Here is a 12,045-nt window from a genome sequence, read left to right as displayed (position 1 = left end):
CACCTCCGATAATCCGGCACCCAGCGGTATTCCATTATATGCCCATATGCTGACACCTCCGATAATCCGGCACCCAGCGGTATTCCATTATATGCCCATATGCTGACACCTCCGATAATCCGGCACCCAGCGGCATTCCATTATATGGCCATATGCTGACACCTCTGATAATCCGGCACCCAGCGGTATTCCATTATACGGCCATATGCTGACACCTCCGATAATCCGGCACCCTGCGGTATTCCATTATATGGCCGTATGCTGACACCTCCGATAATCCGGCACCCAGCGGTATTCCATTATATGGCCATATGCTGACACCTCCGATAATCCGGCACCCTGCGGCATTCCATTATATGGCCATATGCTGACACCTCCGATAATCCGGCACCCAGCGGTATTCCATTATACGGCCATATGCTGACACCTCTGATAATCCGGCACCCAGCGGTATTCCATTATACGGCCATATGCTGACACCTCCGATAATCCGGCACCCTGCGGTATTCCATTATATGGCCGTATGCTGACACCTCCGATAATCCGGCACCCTGCGGCATTCCATTATATGGCCATATGCTGACACCTCCGATAATCCGGCACCCTGCGGCATTCCATTATATGGCCATATGCTGACACCTCCGATAATCCGGTACCCAGCGGTATTCCATTATATGGCCATATGCTGACACCTCCGATAATCCGGTACCCAGCGGTATTCCATTATACGGCCATATGCTGACACCTCCGATAATCCGGCACCCTGCGGCATTCCATTATATGGCCATATGCTGACACCTCCGATAATCCGGCACCCAGCGGTATTCCATTATATGGCCGTATGCTGACACCTCTGATAATCCGGCACCCAGCGGCATTCCATTATATGGCCATATGCTGACACCTCCGATAATCCGGCACCCAGCGGTATTCCATTATATGCCCATATGCTGACACCTCTGATAATCCGGCACCCTGCGGTATTCCATTATATGGCCATATGCTGACACCTCCGATAATCCGGCACCCTGCGGTATTCCATTATATGGCCATATGCTGACACCTCCGATAATCCGGCACCCTGCGGTATTCCATTATATGCCCATATGCTGACACCTCTGATAATCCGGCACCCTGCGGTATTCCATTATATGGCCATATGCTGACACCTCTGATAATCCGGCACCCAGCGGTATTCCATTATGTGGCCATATGCTGACACCTCCGATAATCCGGCACCCTGCGGTATTCCATTATATGGCCGTATGCTGACACCTCCGATAATCCGGCACCCTGCGGTATTCCATTATATGGCCATATGCTGACACCTCCGATAATCCGGCACCCTGCGGTATTCCATTATATGGCCGTATGCTGACACCTCCGATAATCCGGCACCCTGCGGTATTCCATTATATGGCCGTATGCTGACACCTCCGATAATCCGGCACCCTGCGGTATTCCATTATATGGCCGTATGCTGACACCTCTGATAATCCGGCACCCAGCGGTATTCCATTATATGGCCGTATGCTGACACCTCTGATAATCCGGCACCCTGCGGTATTCCATTATATGGCCGTATGCTGACACCTCCGATAATCCGGCACCCTGCGGTATTCCATTATATGGCCGTATGCTGACACCTCCGATAATCCGGCACCCTGCGGTATTCCATTATATGCCCATATGCTGACACCTCCGATAATCCGGCACCCAGCGGTATTCCATTATATGGCCATATGCTGACACCTCTGATAATCCGGCACCCTGCGGTATTCCATTATATGCCCATATGCTGACACCTCCGATAATCCGGCACCCAGCGGCATTCCATTATATGCCCATATGCTGACACCTCTGATAATCCGGCACCCAGCGGTATTCCATTATATGGCCATATGCTGACACCTCCGATAATCCGGCACCCAGCGGTATTCCATTATATGCCCATATGCTGACACCTCTGATAATCCGGCACCCTGCGGTATTCCATTATATGGCCATATGCTGACACCTCCCATAATCCGGCACCCAGCGGTATTCCATTATATGGCCTTATGCTGACACCTCCCATAATCCGGCACCCAGCGGTATTCCATTATGTGGCCATATGCTGACACCTCTGATAATCCGGTACCCTGCCGTATTCCATTATATGGCCATATGCTGACACCTCCGATAATCCGGCACCCTGCGGTATTCCATTATATGGCCATATGCTGACACCTCCGATAATCCGGCACCCAGCGGTATTCCATTATATGGCCATATGCTGACACTTCTGATAATCCGGCACCCAGCGGTATTCCATTATATGGCCATATGCTGACACCTCCCATAATCCGGCACCCAGCGGTATTCCATTATATGGCCATATGCTGACACCTCCGATAATCTGGCACCCAGCGGCATTCCATTATATGGCCATATGCTGACACTTCTGATAATCCGGCACCCAGCGGTATTCCATTATATGGCCATATGCTGACACCTCCCATAATCCGGCACCCAGCGGTATTCCATTATATGCCCATATGCTGACACCTCTGATAATCCGGCACCCTGCGGTATTCCATTATATGGCCATATGCTGACACCTCCCATAATCCGGCACCCTGCGGTATTCCATTATACGGCCATATGCTGACACCTCCGATAATCTGGCACCCTGCGGTATTCCATTATATGGCCATATGCTGACACCTCTGATAATCCGGTACCCTGCCGTATTCCATTATATGGCCATATGCTGACACCTCCGATAATCCGGCACCCAGCGGTATTCCATTATATGGCCATATGCTGACACTTCTGATAATCCGGCACCCAGCGGTATTCCATTATATGCCCATATGCTGACACCTCCGATAATCCGGCACCCAGCGGTATTCCATTATATGGCCATATGCTGACACTTCTGATAATCTGGCACCCTGCGGTATTCCATTATATGGCCATATGCTGACACCTCCGATAATCCGGCACCCAGTAGTCTGGAATCACACGTCTGTATACCGGTAACGTCTGATAATCCAGTAGTTTGGAATCATATGGTTATATACTATCTTTACCAATAAATTCTGATAATCTGGCACCCAGTAATCTGGAATCACATGGCTATGTACTGTTTATCCCGGTAACATCTGATAATCTGGTAGTTTGGAGTCATATGGTTATATACTATGTATACCACTAAATTCTGATAGTCCGGCACCCAGTGGTCTGGAATCCTATTCTGTATATGCCGGTAACAGCAGATTATCTGGATTATTAGGTGTTGTTGACGCACATCATGGCGCCCCCAGTGGCCAGAGTGCCATCCATCACCATGTACTCCATCCAGTGCCTGTGCTTGTTGCTCGCAGTCACATGACCCCGTCCGCCATGTTTCCTGGCTGGCGCCGGTGTCACCCTGTTGTGGTTGCAGGTATCAGGCGGATCCCGGTGCCCTCGTACTGCAGCGACGTCGTCTGTTCCGACTCCTATCTGGTCAGCGGACATCACGACAAGAAGATCCGATTCTGGGACAGCAGGTAATGAGCCGCCGCTGATCTCTGCTGCCCGACTGCCGCTGATCTCTGCTGCCCGACCGCCGCTGATCTCTGCTGCCCGACCGCCGCTGATCTCTGCTGCCCGACCTCCGCTCCTCAGTGTGATGTCAGGTTACAACATCTCCAGTCACAGCCGGAGCTGCCAGCTGTCATTGAGGAATGTTTTATGTCTCCAGGTCTCAGCACTGTATCCGGGAGCTGACGCTGGAGGAGAAGGTGACATCTCTGTTCATGGAGCCGGAGCAGACGCAGCTTCTGAGCTGCTCCCGGGACGACGTGCTCAGCCTGATCGACCTGCGGATGGGAAGTGTTCGCCTGGAGTTCAGGTATCGTCTGTGGACCCCGCGTGTTATGTTCAGCACAATACCACTACTGCAGAGTCAGAATCCACCCCTATGTGAGCAGCATCTTTAGTACTTGGCAGAGCACCTCTGGCTGTTGTGACCTGCTGCAGATGTGGTGCATCACCTGACAGCAGCTTTTGACAGTGTTCCTGAGGAATCTTACCCCTCCTCTCGCTCAGGTTACTAATAATCTTAGGTTGTCAAAAGAATTGTCCAAGAAATTATTGTAGAAACAAGTTAGAGGACACAAGAAGATACAAGGACACTGAATGTTCCTGCAGATACAGGTGGGAGCAGAATTCACATAGGAGCTCCGGCTGCAGTACCTGGACATGGCAGGAGGAGGGCGCTGTCAGCGGCTGTCACCAGATCCCGGAGCAGTCAGGTTCATCGTCCTCTAGTACATCTGGTGGCTGCAGACGCTGCGGGTTCAGTCTACACCATAATCCACATACTAAGTGCTGATAGTCTACAGGGCCAAACTCCAAGATGTCGCCTCTCCTGACCCAAAGCACAAGAAAAATCAGATCTAATACGCTCAGACAAGTGAAGCACAGCGGGGGCTCGGCGCTGCCTAGTGTAAAGCACGGCGGGGGCTCGGCACTGTCTAGGGTGAAGCACGGCGGGGGCTCGGCGCTGCCTAGTGTAAAGCACGGCGGGGGCTCGGCGCTGCCTAGTGTAGAGCACGGCGGGGGCTCGGCGCTGTCTAGGGTGAAGCACGGCGGGGGCTCGGCGCTGCCTAGGGTAAAGCACGGCGGGGGCTCGGCGCTGCCTAGTGTAAAGCACAGCGGGGGCTCGGCGCTGCCTAGTGTAAAGCACGGCGGGGGCTCGGCACTGTCTAGGGTGAAGCACGGCGGGGGCTCGGCGCTGCCTAGTGTAAAGCACGGCGGGGGCTCGGCGCTGCCTAGTGTAAAGCACGGCGGGGGCTCGGCGCTGCCTAGGGTAAAGCACGGCTAGGGTGAAGCACGGCGGGGGCTCGGCGCCGGCTAGGGTGAAGCACGGCGGGGGCTCGGCGCTGCCTAGGGTGAAGCACGGCGGGGGCTCGGCCCTGACTAGGGTGAAGCACGGCGGGGGCTCGGCGCCGCCTAGGGTGAAGCACGGCGGGGGCTCGGCGCCGTCTAGGGTGAAGCACGGCGGGGGCTCGGCGCTGCCTAGGGTGAAGCACGGCGGGGGCTCGGCGCTGCCTAGGGTGAAGCACGGCGGGGGCTCGGCGCCGTCTAGGGTGAAGCACGGCGGGGGCTTGGCGCTGCCTAGGGTGAAGCACGGCGGGGGCTCGGCGCCGCTTAGGGTGAAGCACGGCGGGGGCTCGGCGCTGCCTAGGGTAAAGCACGGCGGGGGCTTGGCGCTGTCTAGGGTAAAGCATGGCGGGGGCTCGGCAAAGATAAAGCACTGGAAACCTGCAGCATGTGGATGGGAAGATGAATTGAATTCAGCATCAGGGAATCCTTGGAGAAAATGTTTCTCCGTCTGTAAAGAGGTGAAAATCTTTGGCATGTGAGGAAAGCGGCTGCAGCAAATCCCAGAATATTAGTGACCTGGAGCCACAGCCCATGAGGAGGGGATAGTCTTCAGGTGTGTGGCCAGGCATCACTAACACCGTCCACAGATCACTGGTGGTGGCGGCATCAGGTCTTCAGGACGCCGAGGCGGCATCCCTGTGGTAGATGTAACAGCCGCGCTCCCCGGGGAGGAGTCTGGGAAAGTGGAGAATCTTTATTTCTCGGATTCCTCCAGCAGACGCCGTTCTGACCTCCATGGTCTTTGTCAGCCTATAGATCTCACCCGACATTCTCTAGATACGGAGGCTCCGCGTACGTGACAATCGTGTGTTGTGTCTTCTCCCAACATTATTGATGTTCGAGGGGTCGTCATATAAACGAAGAATGGGGGGGACGTTGTATAGACGGAGGATCGGGGGGACGTTATAGACGGAGGATCGGGGGGGACGTTGTATAGATGGAGGATCGGGGGGACGTTATAGACGGAGGATCGGGGGACGTTATAGATGGAGGATCGGGGGGGGGGGGACGTTATAGACGGAGGATCGGGGGACGTTATAGATGGAGGATCGGGGGGGACGTTATAGACGGAGGATCGGGGGGACGTTATAGACGGAGGATCGGGGGGACGTTATAGACAGAGGATCGGGGGGACGTTATAGACGGAGGATCGGGGGGACGTTATAGACGGAAGATCGGGGGACGTTATAGACAGAGGATCGGGGGGACGTTATAGACGGAGGATCGGGGGACATTATAGACGGAGGATCGGGGGGACGTTATAGACGGAGGATCGGGGGGGACATTATAGACGGAGGATCGGGGGGACGTTATAGATGGAGGATTGGGGGGATGTTATAGACGGAGGATCGGGGGGGATGTTGTATAGATGGAGGATCGGGGGGACGTTATAGACGGAGGATCGGGGGACATTATAGACGGAGGATCGGGGGGACGTTATAGACGGAGGATCTGGGGGGGACGTTATAGACGGAGGATCGGGGGGACGTTATAGATGGAGGATTGGGGGGATGTTATAGACGGAGGATCGGGGGGGATGTTGTATAGATGGAGGATCGGGGGGACGTTATAGACGGAGGATCGGGGGGACGTTATAGACGGAGGATCTGGGGGGGACGTTATAGACGGAGGATCGGGGGGACGTTATAGATGGAGGATTGGGGGGATGTTATAGACGGAGGATCGGGGGGGATGTTGTATAGATGGAGGATCGGGGGGACGTTATAGACGGAGGATCGGGGGGACGTTATAGACGGAGGATCTGGGGGGGACGTTATAGATGGAAGATCGGGGGGACGTTGTACAGACACTGGCGCACATCAGCGGGACAACATGGTGGCACACTGTCCTCCTGTGGAAATCTCATCCGCTCACTACACAGAATAACACATGATAACGCCCGCCCATCTGCGGCGCAGCACATCGCACCCGCGGGTGATAATCTGATTTACACTTACACAACCAGAATACATTAGTGTAATGAGGGAAGAAATCCGCGGATGTGAAGGAAGACGACCTCCATTATCCAAATCACCAGCTGTAGCTCGATGAATGTGATCCAGCGTCCTACGCTCCAGTCACAGCCGGAGCTGCATGCACATTTCTGCTCAGGGAGCCCCCGTAATGCGCTGCACTTTTATCCGTCTTCTGGATGGAGATAACACGACATCCTCCATGATGCTGTGCGGCAGCGCTAATCAGACCAACTACCCGCAGCTACGGACTGTACAATTATCACTAATCAGATGCTACACAAGACGCCGAAAAGAGGACGAGGCGATAATAAAAAGAAGAGCTTTATGTAAATGATAAAGTGCAAACCCCGCGCCTCACCGCCCCACCCCCGAGCTGTGAACGGCTGTCAGAGGTTAGATTATATAAAGGGGGAGGGGCAGAGACTCGGCCACACCCACTGGACTACTCTGTAGGGGTCATCAGGACACAGCAGAACCGGTCATATCAGCCAGAGGGGCAGCAGAGCCGGTCATATCACCCAGAGGGGCAGCAGAGCCGTTCTTATCACCCAGAGGGGCAGCAGAGCCGGTCATATCAGCCAGAGGAGCAGCAGAGCCGGTCATATCAGCCAGAGGGCAGCAGAGCCGGTCATATCAGCCAGAGGAGCAGCAGAGCCGGTCATATCAGCCAGAGGGCAGCAGAGCCGGTCATATCAGCCAGAGGAGCAGCAGAGCCGGTCATATCAGCCAGAGGGGCAGCAGAGCCGTTCTTATCACCCAGAGGGGCAGCAGAGCCGTTCTTATCACCCAGAGGGGCAGCAGAGCCGTTCTTATCACCCAGAGGGGCAGCAGAGCCGGTCATATCAGCCAGAGGGGCAGCAGAGCCGGTCATATCAGCCAGAGGAGCAGCAGAGCTGGTCATATCAGCCAGAGGGGCAGCAGAGCCGTTCTTATCACCCAGAGGGGCAGCAGAGCCGGTCATATCAGCCAGAGGGGCAGCAGAGCCGGTCATATCAGCCAGAGGGGCAGCAGAGCCGGTCATATCAGCCAGAGGAGCAGCAGAGCTGGTCATATCAGCCAGAGGGGCAGCAGAGCCGTTCTTATCACCCAGAGGGGCAGCAGAGCCGGTCATATCAGCCAGAGGGGCAGCAGAGCCGGTCATATCAGCCAGAGGGGCAGCAGAGCCGGTCATATCAGCCAGAGGGGCAGCAGAGCCGTTCTTATCACCCAGAGGGGCAGCAGAGCCGGTCATATCAGCCAGAGGGCTAGCAGAGCCGGTCATATCAGCCAGAGGGGCAGCAGAGCCGTTCTTATCACCCAGAGGGGCAGCAGAGCCGTTCTTATCACCCAGAGGGGCAGCAGAGCCGGTCATATCAGCCAGAGGGGCAGCAGAGCCGGTCATATCAGCCAGAGGGGCAGCAGAGCCGGTCATATCAGCCAGAGGGGCAGCAGAGCCGGTCATATCAGCCAGAGGAGCAGCAGAGCTGGTCATATCAGCCAGAGGGGCAGCAGAGCCGTTCTTATCACCCAGAGGGGCAGCAGAGCCGGTCATATCAGCCAGAGGGGCAGCAGAGCCGTTCTTATCACCCAGAGGGGCAGCAGAGCCGGTCATATCAGCCAGAGGGCTAGCAGAGCTGGTCATATCAGCCAGAGGGGCAGCAGAGCCGTTCTTATCACCCAGAGGGGCAGCAGAGCCGGTCATATCAGCCAGAGGGCTAGCAGAGCCGGTCATATCAGCCAGAGGGGCAGCAGAGCCGTTCTTATCACCCAGAGGGGCAGCAGAGCCGTTCTTATCAGCCAGAGGGGCAGCAGAGCCGGTCATATCAGCCAGAGGGGCAGCAGAGCCGGTCATATCAGCCAGAGGAGCAGCAGAGCCGTTCTTATCACCCAGAGGGGCAGCAGAGCCGGTCATATCAGCCAGAGGTGCTCTTAGTGCTAAAGACGTTGATCATGAAGGATTGAATCCTGTAACTGCAGGACTCACTAAAAGTGGCATTTTGTGCAGAATTTGGAGCCATCACTTGTTGTGAGTTGTGTTTAGATATTTACATTCTTTGCTTATTGCACACAGCAGAACGTTCTACTAATAAACTGAATGTACAGTAGAGGATGGTGGGGGATTGTGATTATATCACACCTGTAATAATACTATAATGGCCTCTCTCATTGTGCAGAGCTGAGGGGTTCAAATGTGGCTGCGACTGGACCAAGGCGATCCTGAGGTGAGTGCAGCGGATCCTCTGATCCCAGGAGCTTGTGACTAAGTGTGACACCCGTCTCCTTCATGATCACCGCCGCTCCTTTGTCTCCGCAGCCCAGATGCCAGTTACAGTATGGCCGGCTCCTCCGATGGGACCATCTTCATCTGGAGCACACGGACTGGAGTCCTGGAGCGGAGTCTGACGGGGGAGCACAGGTGAGATCACCGCCATCCTCTAGTCACAGCAAGAGCTGCAATTCTAATTGTACAGATACATTGTGTTAGCCTCCAGTCACCGCCAGAGCTGCACCCACTATACTAGTAATAAATAATAATAATCTTTATTTTTATATAGCGCTAACATATTCGGCAGCGCTTTACAGTTTCCACACATTATCATCGCTGTCCCCGTTGGGGCTCACAGTGTAAACTCCCTATCAGTATGTCTTTGGAATGTGGGAGGAAACCGGAGAACCCAGAGGAAACCCACGCAAACACGGGGAGAACATATAAACTCCTTGCAGATGTTGTCCTTGGTGGGATTTGAACCCAGGACCCCAGCGCTGTAAGGCTGCAGTGCTAACCACTGAGCCACCGTTCTAACCACTGAGCCACCGTGCTCCGGCCCGTGTCTTCATGTATTTCAGGACCGCCTTCTATCACATTTTAGACAGTGATTTATCCTGGGCTTTCTCCCCGCAGTGTGGCCGTGAACGCCGTGGCCTGGTCTGTGTCCGGGGAATACGTGCTCAGTGTGGACCGTGGGAAGAAGGCCGTCTTGTGGAGTGAATACTGAGGACCCGACATGACACCTGGACGCCCCGGATCTTGTTGTCGCCTTTGACGATGGCTTCCTGTTCCTGCTGTATGAATCCTGCTGCCAACCAGGCATCAGGCAACCGGACCGGACATCGGGCAACCGCACCGACCCTCGGATGTTCGGCATCTACTGCTCCCAGGACTGACCGCCCCCCTTACCCTGGTCCGGATATCTGCCGTTATAACTGTAACTGATGTAGCAGAGCTGAACGTGTTACATAGGACTGCAGGTTACACACATGATCTGCACCTACGCCAAGATACTTCGGAGTACAGATAATAGACTAGATATTACCTGCAGTCCCATGTAACAGATAACACGTGTTATCTATCGGCTCTGTCTCGTTAGTGAGGCCAAGTGTTAGGATTTCTCTCCTGTGTCCTCATGACCCCTACAGAGTAGTCCAGTGGGTGTGGCTGAGTCTCTGCCCCTCCCCCTTTATATAATCTAACCTCTGACAGCCGTTCACAGCTCGGGGGTGGGGCGGTGAGGCGCGGGGTTTGCACTTTATCATTTACATAAAGCTCTTCTTTTTATTATCGCCTCGTCCTCTTTTTGGCGCCTCGTGTAGCGTCTGATTAGTGATAATTGTACAGTCCGTAGCTGCGGGTAGTTGGTCTGATTAGCGCTGCCGCACAGCATCATGGAGGATGTCGTGTTCCCTCCATCCAGACGATGGATAAGAGTGCAGCGCATTACGGGGGCTCCCTGAGCAGAAGTGTGCATGCAGCTCTGGCTGTGACTGGAGCGTAGGACGCTGGATCACATTCATCGAGCTACAGCTGGTGATTTGGATAATGGAGGTCGTCCTCCTTCACATCCGCGGATTTCTTCCCTCATTACACTAATGTATTCTGGTTGTGTAAGTGTAAATCAGATTATCACCCGCGGGTGCGATGTGCTGCGCCGCAGATGGGCGGGCGTTATCATGTGTTATTCTGTGTAGTGAGCAGTGTGCCGCCATGTTGTCCCGCTGATGTGCGCCAGCGGAGATATTCACCTTGATTTCTCTGGGCTGTTTATATTCTTTACCTGCAACGACGGTGGGGGTGAGGGCGCAACTGACAATGGGCCCCATGAAACCTCTCACACCGCTGACGGAAAATGAACTACATGCTCTAAAGTGAAACTGCACAATGGTTATAGTGGTAAAATGAAAGCTGTGCACTGGTTGCTATGGTAAAATGAAAGCTATGCTCTGGTTGCTATGGTAAAATGAAAGCTATGCTCTGGTTGCTATGGTAAAATGAAAGCTGTGCTCTGGTTACTATGGCAAAATGAAAGCTGTGCTCTGGTTGCTATGGCAAAATGAAAGCTGTGCTCTGGTTGCTATGGCAAAATGAAAGCTGTGCTCTGGTTACAGTGGTAAAATTATTATTATCTACTATATAATTGTCTAAGGGTCACTTCCGTCTTTCTTTCTGTCACGGATATTCATTGGTCGCGGCCTCTGTCTGTCATGGAACCCAAGTCGCTGATTGGTCGTGGCAAAACACCAACGACCATTGCCACGACCAGTCAGCGACACGCACAGTCCGGAAGAAAATGGCTGCTCCTTACTCCCTGCACTCACTGCCCGGCGCCCGCTCCATACTCCTCTGGTCACTGCTCACACAGGGTTAATGCCGGCGGTAACGGACCGCGTTATGCCGCGGGAAACGCACTCCGTTACCGCTGCTATTAACCCTGTGTGACCAAGTTTTTAACTATTGACGCTGCCTATGCAGCGACAATAGTACAAACATCTAATGTTAAACATAATAAAAAAAATGTTAATTACTTACGGGTAATTTGATTTTCCAGAACCATGACAGCACCGCACGTGAGAGATGGCATCCGCCCCCAGGAACAGGAAACCTGTAGCAGAGATAAAAGAATGGGGCGGCCCCTCTCTCAGATGACCGCTCTGTTAGTACACACTCATATGTTATGTTTACATTGAATAGCTCTTTCTTAGTTTTATCCATATATATTTCTTTTATATATATATATATATATATATATATATATATATATATATATATATATATATACATATATATATATACATATATGTATATATAATACTTATATATAATAATTTATTTATTTATTTATTTTTTTTTGTGAATCACACAACCATCACCAAGATAGGGCGGGAATTAATGCGGTGC

The 12,045-nt window shown here is 53.3% G+C and overlaps 1 protein-coding gene across 2 annotated transcripts in view; it reads left to right on the top strand.

Moving 5' to 3' along the window:
- The window catches only part of ATG16L2 (autophagy related 16 like 2), a 35,197-nt gene extending 24,764 nt beyond the window's left edge, over positions 1-10,433 (top strand). Inside the window, exons 14-18 of one of the 2 annotated variants that reach the window (XM_077298847.1) lie at positions 3,278-3,536; positions 3,731-3,880; positions 9,047-9,094; positions 9,187-9,288; positions 9,775-10,433. In XM_077298847.1, the coding sequence (XP_077154962.1) occupies positions 3,278-3,536; positions 3,731-3,880; positions 9,047-9,094; positions 9,187-9,288; positions 9,775-9,868 (653 nt within the window). In that variant the 3' untranslated portion in view covers positions 9,869-10,433. The remainder of the gene's footprint in view (positions 1-3,277; positions 3,537-3,730; positions 3,881-9,046; positions 9,095-9,186; positions 9,289-9,774) is intronic. The other variant, XM_077298848.1, reaches the window with a different exon arrangement.
- Positions 10,434-12,045: the final 1,612 nt, after the last annotated feature.

Source organism: Ranitomeya variabilis, chromosome 3 (genome assembly GCF_051348905.1).
Source record: "Ranitomeya variabilis isolate aRanVar5 chromosome 3, aRanVar5.hap1, whole genome shotgun sequence".
NCBI lineage: Eukaryota > Metazoa > Chordata > Amphibia > Anura > Dendrobatidae > Ranitomeya > Ranitomeya variabilis.
This window is presented reverse-complemented; position numbering and strand designations above follow the sequence as displayed.